Source organism: Cladophialophora psammophila (assembly GCF_000585535.1).
Source record: "Cladophialophora psammophila CBS 110553 chromosome Unknown aczJe-supercont1.15, whole genome shotgun sequence".
Classification (NCBI taxonomy): Eukaryota; Fungi; Ascomycota; class Eurotiomycetes; order Chaetothyriales; family Herpotrichiellaceae; genus Cladophialophora; species Cladophialophora psammophila.
The window spans coordinates 242,898-259,602 of record NW_006912936.1 but is presented as its reverse complement, the minus strand read 5'-3'; the positions used below and the strand labels follow the sequence as shown (position 1 = coordinate 259,602).

At 52.2% G+C, this 16,705-nt stretch overlaps 5 protein-coding genes across 5 annotated transcripts; 3 read left to right on the top strand and 2 right to left on the bottom strand.

Annotated features, from left to right (window-relative positions):
• Positions 1 to 702: 702 nt before the first annotated feature.
• Positions 703 to 2,263, top strand: A1O5_09028 (uncharacterized protein; the record flags this gene model as incomplete). The annotated part of the gene is made up of 4 exons (XM_007749608.1): positions 703 to 1,203; positions 1,258 to 1,413; positions 1,486 to 1,781; positions 1,843 to 2,263. The coding sequence occupies 4 exons, from the start codon at positions 703 to 705 to the stop codon at positions 2,261 to 2,263; spliced, it is 1,374 nt and encodes a 457-aa protein (XP_007747798.1).
• Positions 2,264 to 5,081: 2,818 nt separating this feature from the next.
• On the top strand, positions 5,082 to 6,272 carry A1O5_09027 (uncharacterized protein; the record flags this gene model as incomplete). Its single annotated transcript, XM_007749607.1, has 1 exon — positions 5,082 to 6,272. The coding sequence occupies one exon, from the start codon at positions 5,082 to 5,084 to the stop codon at positions 6,270 to 6,272; it is 1,191 nt and encodes a 396-aa protein (XP_007747797.1).
• An 81-nt stretch (positions 6,273 to 6,353) lies between these two features.
• Positions 6,354 to 6,951, bottom strand: A1O5_09026 (uncharacterized protein; the record flags this gene model as incomplete). The annotated part of the gene is made up of 2 exons (XM_007749606.1): positions 6,354 to 6,530; positions 6,670 to 6,951. The coding sequence occupies 2 exons, from the start codon at positions 6,949 to 6,951 to the stop codon at positions 6,354 to 6,356; spliced, it is 459 nt and encodes a 152-aa protein (XP_007747796.1).
• A 1,970-nt stretch (positions 6,952 to 8,921) lies between these two features.
• A1O5_09025 (uncharacterized protein) lies at positions 8,922 to 10,091 on the bottom strand (the record flags this gene model as incomplete). Its single annotated transcript, XM_007749605.1, has 1 exon — positions 8,922 to 10,091. The coding sequence occupies one exon, from the start codon at positions 10,089 to 10,091 to the stop codon at positions 8,922 to 8,924; it is 1,170 nt and encodes a 389-aa protein (XP_007747795.1).
• A 1,905-nt stretch (positions 10,092 to 11,996) lies between these two features.
• On the top strand, positions 11,997 to 14,591 carry A1O5_09024 (uncharacterized protein; the record flags this gene model as incomplete). The annotated part of the gene is made up of 1 exon (XM_007749604.1): positions 11,997 to 14,591. One exon carries the CDS (start codon positions 11,997 to 11,999, stop codon positions 14,589 to 14,591), a length of 2,595 nt encoding a protein of 864 aa, XP_007747794.1.
• Positions 14,592 to 16,705: the final 2,114 nt, after the last annotated feature.

Below are 16,705 nucleotides of genomic sequence, written 5' to 3'. Positions count from 1 at the left end.
CTTAGCTTTGGCTTGGTTTGGCTTGTCGTTAGGCGTTCCAACGGCTGCTTGGGCGCCACTGAGCTGCACGGCGCTGCGCCGGCGAGAAATCCTCCAGTCTTCTGTCGACACCATCGATGGTCCCTTGCAGGAAAAGAAACTAGCTCACAAGCTGAAACACTGCTAGGAAGGACGTTTTGGGGCGTGTTTGCCAGGGATTATCTCACAACATGGCCTCAACAACCATCCCTCCGCGTCACCAGTGAGCAACTCCTGCATGAGTGCTTCCTCACGGCAAGTCTTGTTTATCCAGATCCCTGCCTCTTGGCCCCATTTCTCCACTATCTATCACATCGGCATGCTCTTTCCGGAGGCAGGTTCGTCTAAGGGCCCTCTTTTCTGGTCCCCACCACGACAAGGTCTGTACAGGGTAAGCGGACACCATACCCATGTTCTCCCTCTTTGGTACCGAGTATCTCCCGCTGTCCCAACCATGCAAGTATTGTCTTGCGTCTCACTGTCTCCTGAAGCCTGAAGACCGCGTCTCAAGAGTCGCACCAGCAACACCACTCGCGATGGAGCTCCCTCGTGGAGCCTGTGGGATTCGTGTGCCCGCCAAATAACAAAGGTCTCCATCATCATTCGAGCCCACGTAATATATCCATCTCGTCGGCGTACAGTCATGTCTCTTGACCTCTGCCCAATGCTCTGCAAACATACATGATGAAGCTGTCTAGGATCACATTTGCCACTCTCAGCTTTGCTTCCTGTGGTTTGGCAGCGGACCAAGATGTTCTCACCATCTTGAAACAACAAACTGGGATTTCTACCTTTATTGGGCTCTTAGAGCAGTTTACAGATCTGGTCAATACTTTGAACCAGGGGACCTTCAGTGGTTTGACAAACAAAGTCCCGTTGCTTGCGACCAATACTAAGTTCCTCGCAGTCCTCATTCCAAATGACCAAGCCCTTGCTGCCCTCGGCAATGAGAATCCAGATTTGGCCAACAATACCGACGCAGTCCGGGCACTGCTAGAATACCATATCGCCCGTGGAACACATCCATCCGCCTCATTTGGCCTACAACCGCTGTTTGCGCCAACCCTCCTGACCAATCCCAATTATACCAATGTCACAGGCGGGCAAGTAGTGGAATTAACGGCATTGAACAATCTACCCACTATCGTGAGCGGGGTAAAGGCAGAGTCTCATGTGGTTGAGGCTGTAGGTTTCATTCCATTTACAATGTCAGTGCGACGGCAATGCTGATCGACGAAGGACATTTTCTACCTGGGAGGTCTCATTCACATTATAGACACAGTGCTCACAATCCCCATTTCGTTTCCAGCAACCGTCACAAAGACTGGGTTGACGGATCTTGTGGCGTTGATGAGCATAGGAGGCTTTCTCAGTCCCAGTTCTCCAACAGTCAATGTGAGCCCCCCGTTTCCCGGAGGAGTTATTGGCCTCTGTCAAGTGCCTGTATAGGCTGATGGTGATATCTAGATCGTGAATTCGCTTTCGGATCTCACCATCTTCGCGCCCAACTCGTCTCAATTCTCGGCCGGGTTTACAGGATGGGACGGTCTCTCGCAAACCGATCTCCTGTCCATCTTGGAGTACAGCATCTCTCAGGGAACGGTCTATTACTCGTCGGCGTTCAAGAACAACACCAAGATTCCGACGCTGGACGGAATTTCTGCGACTATGACCGAGGTTGACGGCCAGGTCTACGTTGACACGTCTCTCATTAAGACGAGAGACTATCTCACTTCGAATGGTGTGTTGCAGATACTTGACAGGTGAGCTACATCAAACCCTGGTCCATCTCTACAGACATGATGACTGACGTTTGAAATCAAGTCCTCTCAACCCCAATACCACCGGACAGCAGCCTCTCTCGACCCCTGCTTCATCTTCGGACAAGGGGTCTGGCGGCCTCAGTACTGCTGCAGGGGCAGGGATTGGCATCGGCATTGGGGCCCTTGTCCTCGGAGGGGCTCTGGTCGTGGCCCTGTATATTCGAACGAGACGCCACCGACGGCTCACACGACTGGCTAGTGGCAACACAGGTGACCTTCCTCCACGATACGAATTGGACACCAAAGCTTTCGAAGGGAGAGGCCCAGGTGACAGGAACGCCCCTAGGACCCAAGTATTTGAAATCCACGCTCCGTCCAAACCGCCCTCTCCTCTTGAAATCGACGGCAATGAGAGGAGCCGGATCAGTGTTACCATCCAAGGCACGCCTCCTCGACATTTGGGGTTCCAGGCTCGCTATTAGCGACGATTTCTCCTGGCAGTGGATCGCAAGGAGCGAGATTTGATCGTCCGCGAGAGGTCTTAATGAACAGTATATTCTAGCCCGACGCCATGGGGGATTATTGGCTTGCGATCATGACCTTTCTTCCAGCTCAACTGTTATTTTAGCGGGCGCTTCTGACATGAAAGAGAGGAGCCCAGCACCCTGTATGAAAAGATATAGCATTGCGTGAGCCATCCTCACCTGCTTGTTGACATTACCTCAGATACCCTGGTTTGCAGAACAAAAAGTCTTTCTTTTACTTGACTTCATGTGGCAGCTTGACTGGCTGTCGACTCATTTCCGCCAAGTGAATTGTTTGTCGGTGCCGCTCATTCCTCCTTCACCAACAACTCTCGCACAGCTTAAATTTCACTTCAATCATCACTTCAACCATCACTACAACCCTCCCCATCCTCTGACGTCTGTCCCTTTCAACGCTACGGCATCTTCAGAGTGTACACGGTAACTCACGGCAGGAGGTTGCCATGATCGTGACCGTGACCGTGACCGTGACCGTGTTCTTTTAGTGAAAGGTGAGCGAGACTTGACTGCTTTCTTTGTCTTGGTCCATCACTCTCTCATCACCTCAAATATCATACAAAAAGACTTCTCACTTGTCAGGACGTCTAGTGACAGAACCCTCTCTGCAACCGTCCGCCCTGGAAAGCGCGCAGAACTCCTACCTCACCCCATGGCATCTCTCTAACCTGTCTCGAGTCCCCTTTCAATTCACCTCTCGTTCAGCGATGCTAGATGACTGAATCAGATCAATCAGCTGTCATGGAGCCCGAGTCGGCCAAACCACAGGGTGGTCCTCCCAGAAAACTCACGGGGTAGCCATATGAAATTCTTGATCGCATCTGCAGTGATCTCGTTCCCGGTCACACCGAGCCAACGCCGTTCAAAACCGATGAGATGGACGTGACAATTAACCCCTACGAGGCTCGAGGGCCTGGAACAGTTCGAAGGCTTGGCCGGAAATGAGGCGGATACCACAAAATTCATGGAGCACTATCGTATTCACAGTCAGGGGGTCAGACTGGGCAGCAACAACGACGATGCACTTGGCTTTCCACTAATAACCGCGTCCACTGGCACCTAAAATGGATCAAGCAATGGCCTTCCTACTTTCGCGGCCAAGTGCAGACAATTCAACACCCATGTCCGGACATTACGCGCGAGGCGTGTCTTCACCCTGACAGTGAGCAACTACAGTATCACTTTCGAGGGTTTGCGAGATGCGTTGCCCATGCAGACGTTCCGAGCGTTTCCCCGTCCCATTGAAGTTGGTGACCGAGACCCTGCTGACAAGTGGGTCATGATCGCCCCAGAAGGGTCGAAGATCGTCGACGTTCCCAAGAAGCGACTTGCTAGAAATATTGCATTCGGCGCATTCACAGGGGCATTCAAAAACTTGACCCATCTCAATATACACGTGGAAATGGACATGGAACTTTACAGACACCGGAAGACAGGCATCTTTCTTTGTCAAATAGGACGATTCCACTTCTTTCGCGCTGACGCCCAGCTCGCCCTGTCGACCCTTGATATCAACGTGAATGTAGGATTCCACAACTGCACTGTCCGCGAGTGCTCGAGCGATGATGATCTCCCAGTGAGACCGGTACCGTGGCGCACCGCTGGGCAGCTTTCTTCGAGCGTCCTGCGTCTAGTTTTGTGGTAGGAATCCTCGTTCTAACGCTGAAAGACTTTGTCATCGACATGCATCGGTTTGAAACCAGGCACAACAGAAGCCGGGACAGTTATGAAATAAGCGGAGGCAGTCATGCCGGCTCCTCTGACGATGCGACTGTTCATCGACGGATAGGGCACCACCGAATGTGCGGTTCCAAAACTTTGAGCACTTCTGCAAAGTTCTTCAAAGAAAACTCTTTTGCTCGAAACCAACTACAAAGGTCCAAATAATAGATCAAGAAAGGCTTCATGGCGCGAGCTCGGACTCCCTTATGACCAGAAGCAAACATCTTCAGGCAAGAAGGAATATGTCAAGGGGCCGAAATGTGCGTGCGAGGTTGGGAACAGAAGCGACAAGCTGGAGACGTCTGGGCGCAAGCGTCAGTAAGACACTTCGAGTGACGGCCAAGTAGACGAATTTTGAGGATAGTAGGATGTATTCTTGAATCTTCTAACAGGCTTTACGATATCATCCCTCACCTGAAAGTTTCCAGCACGAAACTCTCAGTCTCGTAGGGAAAGCTTCATATTCTCATAGGGAGAGATCCTTCTTAGACACGACCAAATTCACAGAACACATACTCTGCATTCGTCCCTCGCTCTCTATCAAAGCATTGACTTACCTAAGGCTTCTACCGTACATCAAAGCCGAGTAGTGGCTGACCACCAGGGGTGGCTGACACAGTCGAGTCGTGGCGGTGAAGTGCAGACTACGAGGCCGCCATGTGAGCTACCAGACAACCATGGTCATTCTTATGTTCCTCGGCACTTTGTAACATTTCCTTTTCTTTAGAGAACGCGATGGTAGTGAATAGTGGGGTCCGCCTGAAGATCACTCGGTACGTGCCGTGTTGTGGTGCATTTCAGGGGTCGTTACGGAAAGGAGATTTTCCGAACGCCGCCCTCCTGGCTGCACTCCAACTGCTTCGTGGTGCTTACCAACTCCTTGTCAACCAGTGTTACAATACTCACCTACTCACCGTGTTTTTACTCTGTACTTCCGGAAGAAAGGAAGGAAGGGGACGAAGGATGAAATCGTTGCATTATCCTCCTCCAACACTGTCCTGGTGAAAGATATTTGCAATCCTCTGATCCCCTCGACATGATGACGCCAACACATTCGCTATGGGTGTTCTTCACCCTTGTCGCGGTCGCCTGTGCCGCTCAAACCTCTAACTGGGCTGTCCTGGTCTCTACCTCTCGCTTTTGGTTCAATTACCGGCATCTTGCCAACACGCTCTCTCTCTACCGCACCGTCAAACGGCTCGGCATCCCTGATTCTCAGATCCTTCTCCTCCTGCCCGACGATATGGCCTGCAACCCAAGAAATGCCTTCTCCGGAACCGTCTACTCCAACGCGGACAGACGCATGGACCTGTATGGCGAGAACGTCGAGGTCGACTACCGCGGCTACGAAGTCACGGTGGAGAACTTTATCCGCCTGTTGACCGATCGTTGGGAGGAGAGTGTTCCCGCAAGCAAGAGACTACAAACAGACGAGGGCAGCAACATCCTGATATACATGACGGGCCATGGCGGCAGCGAGTTTTTGAAGTTTCAAGACAGCGAGGAGATTTCGAGCTGGGATCTGGCCGACGCGTTTTCCCAGATGAGAGAGAAGAAGAGATACAACGAAATGTTGTTCATGATCGACACGTGTCAGGCAAATACGCTCTATCGACAATTCTACGCTCCGGGGATCATCGCGACGGGGTCCTCGGAAGAAGACGAGAGCTCGTATTCCCACCACGCGGATAATGACGTTGGCGTGGCCGTCATTGACCGATGGACGTATTATGTTTTGGAGTTTCTAGAGACGCAGGTCACGGGGCCGACGTCGGATAAGACGCTAGGGGATCTGTTCGACAGCTACGATGTGCAGAAGATCCATTCGAATCCTGGCGTCAGATGGGACTTGTTTCCGGGTGGAGAGCAGGCGGGAAGGAGTCGAAGGGTCGTCGATTTCTTTGGAAATGTCCAGAGCGTTGAGATTCAGGCAACCAAATCAGGTGTTGAAAGCCTGAAAGACGACATCGAAGGTCTCAAGCGACTAGTACAGGAATATGAGACATTCGCCGCCGCCCAGGAGAGCAACAAGACACAGATGTCTAATGTTTTGCAGCAAAGGACGAGCGAGAGCAATGGCACTACAAGAAGGGTCCTGTCGAAGCAGAGGGAAACAGTTGGAAGAATGAAGATCTCAGAAAAACCGCAGTTGGCTCAACAACTGGCCGGCGTGACTATTCTTTCCGGACTTGCAGCGTTGTGGTATTTTGCTCCAAAACTCGTGTGAAAAAAAAATTTGGTGCACTGTATATCTTCCTCAAGGCGGCCCTCTCGATACCTCCGCGATGGCCACATGACAGTGTCGGTGTCAAGACTTCTCGACTTCATATGCGATAGCCTTGTTCTTCTCAGCCCACATCTTCTCCTCCTCCGAGAATGGCGGCGGAGGATCTAAACCCTGGGTTCTCCAGAGATCACGAGGCGTCTCATAGATGTGCAGTTCCCACTCCAGCTCCGTCCTGTCGATGATGTACGGTTTCAGGACCTAGACAGGATTGTCATCAGCCGGAACTCCGAAGAAACCGAATCGAAGTTGAAACAACTCCCAGCAAGATGTGAGCAGATTGAGAGGCGTCCACTCAAAAAGTTGAAAAAGACGAGCACAGAGGGAAAAGGATGCCTACCCCATTGATTCGATCCATCCAGGCTTTTCTCCTGGCCTTCCCCCACTCCGTCTCCGGCCCCATCATGACTCTAGCAATCTGCTCGACCGCTATTCTCACAAAATTCTTCTTCGACTCGCCTCCCACGAAACAACCCTTCTCGTCCACATCGATGAATAGGACAACGACGTAGAAGGGCGGGAGACCGTAGGAGACGAAGAGATCAGTGATGGCCTTGGAGATGCCCTCCCTCTGGGAAGAGGAGAAGGTGGATGGGTGGGAAAAGATCCGCCACAGAGGCATGGTAATGGAATGAACGCCTGACTGTACAAGAGAAGAAGGGATCGGGATGTGTCTTTACCAACAGAAGAGCTCAGGAGGCTTTATTGGTATCGTTGCCCGTGGATTTGGACACAGACTTGGTATCTGCAAGAGAGGCAGGAGGGAGGGAGAGAGGAAAGCACGCTTTATATACTTGAGCTTGCTACTCATGCTTCGGATCTGACTGAGGCTTGGAGGATACCTACATAGTAATGTACGCCCTTGGAAGCATTGTGCGCAAACGTGGACCTTTGTCCGCCACATGCACGTCTCGGCTGTCCCAACTTGGATCACAACCCGTACGAGCACTCAACCCTGGTCCTTGCTGGGAGTCGTGACACGACAGCAGGATACTACTTGTCCCTAGCCGGCCAGGTGTCCCGTCCAACATCGCCAGCATAACGTTTGCCAGACCCGGGATTTCGATTTCAGATTCGCATTCGGAGCAGGGGGTTGACGAAAGTTGACGATCGATGATGATTACTCAACTTCGCTGTGCGCGCGCCCCGCCCTCCTACATACCTTGGCCGCTCTTGTACGAGCCAGCCGGCCACCGAGCGGGCGAGCGACGTAGGAGGAGGTAATCAATATTGCAACGCAAGGCTGGCGAATCAGGCGGGGGTCGCTGTGTCAGCGAGCGAGACTTGCTGTGGCCGTGGCTCTGAGGGCAACAACCCAGAGAGGAGAGGCGCCGATCTTGTGTCAGCAGTGGAGGGAGGGAGGAGGGGCCCCACGGGATATACTGTACTTAGGCCGCTTCGTTCATGAGATCCGTCTTGTTTGATAGCTACATGGCTACATATGTAAGTAAGTAGGTCACCCTTGGTTACTCAGGTACTCGCTTGCTTGCTTGCTTGCTTGCTGGCTCGCCTTGGCTCCAGCATTTCCCGTTTTGGATTTTGTGGTGCATGCTTGCTTGCTTCCAGCTGTGAAGATGGAGAGATTGAGATTGTGATGGACATGGAGATGGACAAGGCTAATAATTACGTATGTAGGATTTGCTCCAGGTATGCTCTAGGTACATACATACTCTAAGTCTAGGTACATAGTACATATTGCCGTACCATAGCCGGAAAGACGTGATTACTTATTCCTTTGGCCCCTCTGGCACACAAGGGAGAAGGAAGTAGGGCAGGCATCAGGGAGGGAGCGGGACGATAAACCCTGAGTATGAGCCATTCTGACTCCTTCGTACTTCTGGTATGGGCGTTGGCTGCGTCTTGGAATAATCCTCAGCGAAGTAGTAGGCGAGTGCGTCGGTGGGGGAGGCAGGCCTCTGTCTTTTCCTGTTCTTCTGGTACGTCACATTGGTTGATTACTGAAGAGCATTTTCTCAGCTTCCCCCGTATCTTCCTTCACGCTGTCGTGTGGTTCGTGAAGGAGCACGAAAGACTTACTGCGCAACAGGACTGAGCTGCGTATGTACGCCGTGTCATAAGACGGTAGCTTCAAAGGTGGGACCAGTTTCATGGTCTACCGTCAAGGTCGGTTGATTTCGACGTCGCCCTTTCTCTCACAAATCATTCCGGGCAGCGATCAACGGATAGGGCGCCAGGCTCACAGGTGTGGTGACGAGTCGGGAACGACGTACACAAGTGAGACGGAAAAGGCGGCCGCGTCACGCAGGGCATTCAGCATACGCGATATGCTCGATGATGCGCTTCGTTTTGATAGACCTGAGCCTCTCCCTTCTGGATGTTTGCCTGGCGTTGCGGTCGCAAAATATCCAAAGGCGATAGAGGTTGCGAGGAGAATAATCTCGCCGACGCGCAAAGAAGCTCTCTCGTAAGCCGTTGCGTGAGAAGCTGAACCATTGGTGATTGCACCAAGGTTTGATCGCCGTCAGTCCTGAGAAGTCGATTGAGGACCACACCTCTAATCGCAGAATGAGGGGTTGCCAGCACCGAAGCAGGTTGACAGATTGAAAGGCAACAACGAGATGCGCCCTCTTCTCATCTCCTCCTCGTCGCCTTCTTGTCCGCCCTCTGCTCCATAATTCTCCTTTTCTTTTCAAAACTCTCACCGATGCCCATACCACCACCATCCCCTCTGGGGCCGTCCTGCGTCTCCCTTCTTCTCTTCTGTCTTCGCTCCAGCACACTAGATCCTTCCCCCCTCGCCCTGCCTGCAACGCTCCTGTGAATTCGGTCTCCCAGTCCACCCAAGCCTGTCCAATCTTCACCACCGAATAGGTCTCTCTTGTCCATTTCGCCTCGTAGCCTCGCTTTCCTTCTCTCAGCCTTACTCTCTGCAGGCAATCGGACGAAATTTCGTTCTTCGTATTCGGTCCTTTCGCGCTCCTTTTCACGTTCCTTTGCCGACATAGCCCCACGGCCATGTTTGACAATGGTACTATTGGAGCCAATCGAGGGTTGTGCGAGTGGCGCTGTGGAAAATTCCTCGTCAATATATTCGTCCAGAAGTTGTGACCTGCGCTTCCTTGTGGGGGGGTCGCGGTCGCGATGTGAAACCGGCTCCGGCATTGCAGTTGGTGTTATACGTGGAGGTTTATATGCGCCGTTGGGTGCTGATCGTGGCTTGACAGATCGGTCTTCCTTCTTCTGCGCAGCCATGTTCCGTAGGAGCGCAGCAGGCCTTGGTCCCACCGACATATCGCCTTCAGTGTAACTGTTTTCGAGGACATCATCTTCCGCTGATTCTTCCGAGCCAGATTCGAACTCGTTTGACAAATTGACATTTCCCTGGGGTGTCTTGCTTGCAGGCTGCTTCTTTGCCCCTTGGTCCACTGCGGTCCTTCTAGCAGCTCTGCGCTCAGCTTCTTCGGCGGCCCGCACAACTTTGTCGATCTGGTATTTCAATTTGCTTTCCAGTGGGCGAACTCCCCTTTCGAGATAGACCCGCAAGTCGACAAGATGTTTTACAACTTCAGACACTAAGTCCGTCGACGGTTCTTCCGCATAGCCACTGCGCAGCTTGATAACGACCAGGATGGCGAGGCTTTGGATGTAGGAGAGGAGGAGGTCATTCTTGGTGTCAAGGAGCGAGATGCCTTCGGCGGGGGGTAGCAGTTGCTGTTCCGTCTCTGGGAATGCCCATGCTGCAGACTGAAGGGCAGCAGTCAAAGCAGACAGCAGTGATCCAGTATCGTCCTCTACACCCATATTGAAAACATTGAGAGGCATGAAATGATTGTAAAAGTTGAATTCCACACTGTGGCCCAAAAAAATGTTTTGCGGAGAATTCATGTCACATGGTGATAAGATAAGCCACCGCTCTCATTGGCGCATGCCGAGCCTTGCGAGATACACAGCCTCGCCGGTGAAGTTCTGTGGAGAAATGTCTATCTAGCAAGTACTTGGGTTGAGGCATAAGATCTGTACAGAGCATTTGTATCGGATCACACTCTTCGGATCACCTCAATAATAGGCGCCACATGAGCTTGAGTTCTGCGGCGTCTCAGATACTCGGTCTCACTTGACGAACCCTGTAGGATGCCGTAGGCATTGACACAGGTTAAGGGAAAGATAAGGAGGCCCGGCGACAGCGATGATCCAGTGTATAGAACCGTATCGATTCCTTTCCAATATAGCCTCTAATCCACCTTTCCGCCCAATCTATTGCCCTCGTTCCTTGCACGTCTCTTTCCGGTCAGTTGGGCTCTACTCGGTACGAAGTACAGTACGCCCAACCAGGCATTAATATCAGGAGTATGGAAGACCAAGAAACTGGAAGAATTCCAACAGAGACGTCGTCCGATCTTACTTGCCCTATAAGGGCAACAATGTTGAATATGGCCGGGTCCCTGAAAATCGTTGTCTGTTTCATTACGCCGCAAAGTAAGCCTTGAAATCACACATGTGAAGGAACTGTCAAATTGGTTTCCTCATTCCGTGGACTGGAGAGGACAGCCAGTAGAACCTGGCAACCCAAGTTGGTAGCTCCTTTGACAGGTATGAGGAGGTTCTATTCCAGGGGGAAGGAAAGAAAGCGCAACAAGGATCCTCGAGACTTGGAAAGGCATGCAGGACTCGATGGAGGAAAGAAATCAGATCGCAAGGAGGCGAGTTTGAAGTGAGATGAGGCCAGTTCGTCGCGGGTGCTCATTCCACAATATCACACTCACTCGGCATACCACCACCATCTTCCTCTCACCTCACATTGGTCCACCCTGGCCTCGTCGGCGGTCTGGCAAAGGGAAGAACACTCTGCTGTCTCTGTGCAGAAGAGGGGTGAGAGATCCTCGGATTGCTGAGGATCTGGTGCAGAGAGATGCATAATATGAACAAGCCTGTGTCGACAGCAGGCTAGGCTGATTGAGCAACAGGGATAGCAGCCCAATAGCCAACATGGTAGCGTGTTGCGATAAGGCGTGTCAAAATGTGAATCCCTGCTGTGAGATGGTTGCACAGTTCCAATGGTAGACGAGAATGTGCTTCTGTCAATGCGTCTGGCTTTCCCCGCTGGTCGTGTAACGTGCGACTGCGCGTCCAGTCCATATCTGCAATTTGCCTCGTCTTCTGGAAAATGGATTTCGTTCGTGCGCCGCCGTTGTCTGCAATATTACCGTTAAGATGGACAAGTCTGCAAGCGAAATCTCCCGCAACCCACCTCGCCCACCAGGGCAGAATAGGGGACGATGGCAACTTCAACTTGGTCAAGTTCGCTTCGCTTGACTCGATCATGACGTCGACTATCTCCTTTTTTCCACTGGCGGGCCAACGTTCGAAAAAGGAGCATCAAAAATATTTTTACTCTGCGCCTCGACCTGCGTTTGCGACTCAGCAGACGGACGAAGAAGAGGAACAAACTGGCTGCTGAGTGCTGAGTGCTGAGTGCTGACTGCCTATTACTCGGCGACTTACCCTGCGATCCTCCTCACGCCCCCGGAGCCTATCAGCCTACCAGCCTACCCGCCTAAGCCTACCAGCCTATGCCTCACCAGCCTATGCCTCACCAGCAGCCACCCGCCGCAGCCCACACGACCCCTTCAGTTTGAGTTCAGGCGTGCAAGGATAACTACCCCCAAGAGCACGCCGGGCGAGGAAGGCAGCAGGTCAAGTGAAGTGATGGGCGACTACAAGTCTGCCTCTGCGACTCCGTCCCCGTCCGGCTTCAACTACAGCCTTCAAGGACTGCCTTACAGCGAAACTCGAGCGTCCAAGCCTCCCATCCCCGTCACCCGCTCAGTCTCATCGTTACATCGAATTGCAGACTTGGAGCCAGACAAGCCACTGTGTTCTCCGCTGACAGGGGACAGCGCGTCCACCTCCTCCAATAAGAGATACAGCCCGCACGCGTCGGCATCGCCGCAAGATGGAGACGGACCGCGCTCCCAACTTGCGTGCTCAATCTCCGTGCGAGAGAGTCAGACGAGCACCACGCTGAGCCTCAATACAAGAACGCCCACAATATCCAGCCTAACCTCGGGCACTCTGAGCATTCCTCAGATTCGCGTCAACGAGACTGCCTTCACTCGGGAGTCTTTTGCGGACCGCAGCAGCAACATCAGCACCACAGAGAGCGGGAGATGGTTATCACTGGGACAGTCACGGTCGAGTTCGGCTGCATCCTTCAAAGAGACAGGCAAAGGCACACAGGATACATCTTCAGAAGCCCATGGTCTATCCTTGGATATCAACCTTCCTACAACCGGATTCGGAGAAGAGCTTCTTCCCACGACCAGCATTGAGTTCTCCAAGAGGGGGAGCATGCTCATTGATGGGAGGAGGGTCAATCAGTCCAACCGCAAGAGTTCCCCCAATCTTGCTCCGATCATGGATGAAGAAAGAAAAGTGAATGTAGAGCCCCGTGTGCCAGAGGCGACTGCTGGCGACGGGCAATCTGCGCCCACAGCCGTGGCAAGGACTCCGAATGGCCGCCCTTCAACCAAGACCCTTTCCGCCGATGAAGAACTCTTGTCTGAAAAGGTCCGCGCATTCTACGCTGCAGGCACGGACGGTCAATATGACACAGAGTCCAACGTCAATCTGGCAGCGCGCATGGGAGCTCGATGGCAGTCGACATTGGTCGCCGATAATCGCAGTGCCGGCAATCCATCCCTTTCGCGCGCTACTTCCACTACAGATATTTACGAAGATGCCAACAACTCGAGGCAGCCAAGCATGGCCACCTCGGCCTCTCATTCATATATGGTCCCCGAGCGCGAGGAGAACGAGCTTGCCGGCGGTTTAGAAGACTGGAAAGATATCGATAACGCAGATGTGGACCGCTACGGCTTTATCATGGCCAAAGCCTCGACCACCTCTGTTGACGGCGTCGACGAGTCCAAATCGCAGCGGCTGACCCGAGTATCAACAAGTTTACAGCTCGCCAGTGAGACGCCACGGAGGAAAAACACTATCCGCCGGACACCCAGCAGCGCACATGGATCTATGCGGTCATTGCAGAGCAAACAGGCTAGCCCAGAAAACACTCCACCTCGGCCCGTGAGTTCCCAAAGCGCCTATGCGCGCCCGCAGCGTCGAAACGCTTCTAGCAGAATACCACTACCAGGTTCCAAAAACCGTCGTCTAATGGACTCGGCAATGGACATGCTTACACTCCCAACCTCGGCGCAATCGGTGGTCGAAAACGGACATGTGCACATCGACAATGCGCGAGCACGGCGGAAAGAGCTCGAACGTGAGGCAAAATGGCGGCGGATGGCAAAGGCGAAGACTCCCTCAAAGGACCCCCAAAGCGGTCTCCCCCTCGTGGGCGCCGGTTCCGAAAGCGAATACACTTTCGAGACAACAAATCCAAAACTCATCGAGCGAACTTGGAAGGGTATCCCTGACAAGTGGCGCGCAACGGCATGGCACAGTTTTCTCAGCGCATCCGCTTCGAGGCGGAAAAATTGTGCCAGTGATGCCGACCTGATCTCTTTATTTCATTCTTACCAGGATCAAGCGAGTCCGGATGACGTCCAGATCGACTTGGACGTGCCGCGGACGATATCTTCACACATCATGTTCAGGAGAAGATATCGGGGCGGCCAACGTCTGTTGTTCCGCGTTCTTCATGCTATGTCGCTGCATATTCCTTCAACCGGATATGTTCAAGGTATGGCGGCGCTTGCGGTCACGTTACTGGCATACTATGACGAAGAAAAAGCCTTTGTGATGCTTGTGCGTATGTGGGAACTGCGCGGTCTAGGGGAGTTGTACAAATCCGGCTTTGGTGGGTTGATGGCCGCGTTGGATGATTTTGAAAAGGGATGGTTGGATCAAGGGGAAGTAGCCAGAAAATTGGAGGCACTGAATATCGGGCCCACCGCGTATGGAACGAGGTGGTATCTCACATTGTTCAACTATGCAATCCCGTTTCCGGCACAATTGAGGGTATGGGATGTGTTCATGTTGCTGGGCGACGATGTCACGGCCACAGACTCACCCGCGGTTCCTCCAAGCCGTGGTACGTCGTCGTCGAAAGACAGATGTCAAGCCGACGCTGAAGGGGCTTTGTTTGGAACAACCTTGGACGTCCTCCACGCCGCCTCTGCGGCCCTGATCGATGGCATGCGGGACATCCTTCTAGATTCGGATTTCGAAAATGCCATGAAGGTTCTGACCAGCTGGATCCCCATTCAGGACGAGGATCTCTTTATGCGGATTGCGAGGGCCGAGTGGAAGATTCATCACGGGAGAATAAAGGCACGATGAGGATGCCTCATGCATGGATGGGTCAGACGGGCAGAGGTAGACGAAAAAAAATGAACATAGATATGGAACGTGTATCTTGGTATATTCTGTACAGGCGAAGATCGGACCGAGACCGAGATGTCGGCATATTTCTAATACCATGTCATGGTGAGAGGAGACAGCGAACCACAAGGAAAAGGAAGTCTGAATTTTAGTGTTCGTCGTCGATAATTGCTTTTGGTCCCCCCTGGTCGGCTCTGTCATATTGCGGTTTCCGAATTTCTATCACACTCTTCCATTCACACTGCACCCTACACGGCCAGCCTCCAGATCCATGTCCGGAAGCTGAGAAGGCATGTATGGATGTAGGTCCGTACGTGGGTATACACATGCATGCATTTATGTACGTGCTCCGTTAACAAGAGAAGAGTAAAGAAGGCTCAAGAGGGAAGGAGGCTGCGAGTGAATGAAAACAGAGCAATGAACTCGAGAGCCACCCCCTTTTCCCTCCTCTCTCTCTCTCTCTCTCTCTCTCTCTTCCAACTCCTGTGTTTTGTTTCCTCCATCATCATTGATGTCTTTTCCTATATTCCCTGCAATCAGAGAGAGGGAAGGGCACACACATGGAGAATGCAGGAAAGGAGCCACCACATCTGGTAGGACATGAGACGAAAAGGTGCCATAGCAATGACCGCCCTCAAACAGGTAAAAAAGCTCATAATCCCCTCCGTAGACGAAAAAGTTCCTCAGTCGTTTGTCGGAAAGAGATATCCATATCGACCGTCATATTTATAGCCAATTGCCATCATGGTCGACAGAAACAGTGTCTGTCTACCTTGACACCGATAGGAAGAAGGATAGATAGCCCACAATGCCAGAGATCATTCTCACCTGTTTCCTGAATTTTCGAGCGATGAGAAAGCATCGGCCCAAATATACAAATTTTTGCGCCGAGAGCATCAAACCGGTCGAGGGGTGGAAGTGACCTACTCCTTGTAAACCATACGAAGTGATATCTGCGTCGTTAGCATCAGAACTAGAACTACGAGGTACGTGCCCCAGAGTATAACATTTTTTTCTCTTCTCGAGGCATGGAGGTTTAGAGGCAATACTGAGAGAGACCCCTTCAAACCAATAGGTTGACTCAATTTGATCCAAGACCAACAAAGTTCCATCCAAGTTTCAGTGCTGACCACAGCCGCATTTCGTGACTGCGGAAAGTGAGCTGTTCTAAGAGCCACTGACGACGGTAAGCGGCACCATTGTTGTGAAACTTTTGTGCTTGTATTGCCACAGCAAAGCACCCGTTTAGGATGTTGGAATTCAAATGTTTGGGTAAGTCATATGGAGCAGTTCCTTTCGAATGTTTGATACATGGGCAATGAAATTCATGGAATTGTCGGTGCTGCTTACCTCGCTTCAGAGATTGGAGCAACAAATCTTGGGTCCGACCCTCCATCTCGCTTCAATACCCATGGCTGCGCCAGATGTGTGCCAAAGGACGCAAATGCTGCGCCGTGGACTGAGGTTGGGTTCGAAGTTGATGGTTTACGTAGCGTGGCTTCTCCAATTGGGCACTATTGGCGGTCTTCCACCCGTCAACTTCGGCAGAAACGTGCGACTGATCGACAGAGCCTGGTGAAATGCGAGCAAGCGAGAAGCGGAGTGCAGATCCCATCAAATGCCCGGCGATCAAACCCACATGAAGTGATTTTGTTCGTGAATTGAAGAGGATGATCCCCTAGATGTGAGATGGGTGTATGCTGAGCAGGGACAACCCAAATCAATGGGGCTTGATTTGCGTGTCTGGGGAGCTGTACCGAGTTCTCGGTATTTGGTTCGCACTTACGAAGGTGTGAGAGACGCGCACAATGCCCGCCAGCTCCTTCCGCACATAAGCAATCTGTTGCCATCCTCGTAGCCCTGTGTATGGAGGACTTCCAGCTTCTGTTTCGTCCTCAGCTCCGGAATTCGCATTTGGGCCTTGAAGGCGACAGGCTCGGACTCGGATTGGATGGCATATAATAAGCCAATGCGGGAGAATGCCCCAATCTGGAGGTCTTGCAGCCCGAATAGGTGGCCTCCGTTGTTGTCCTGCTTTGAGGCGCGGAAAACAAAAAGTCCGGAAGCATTCA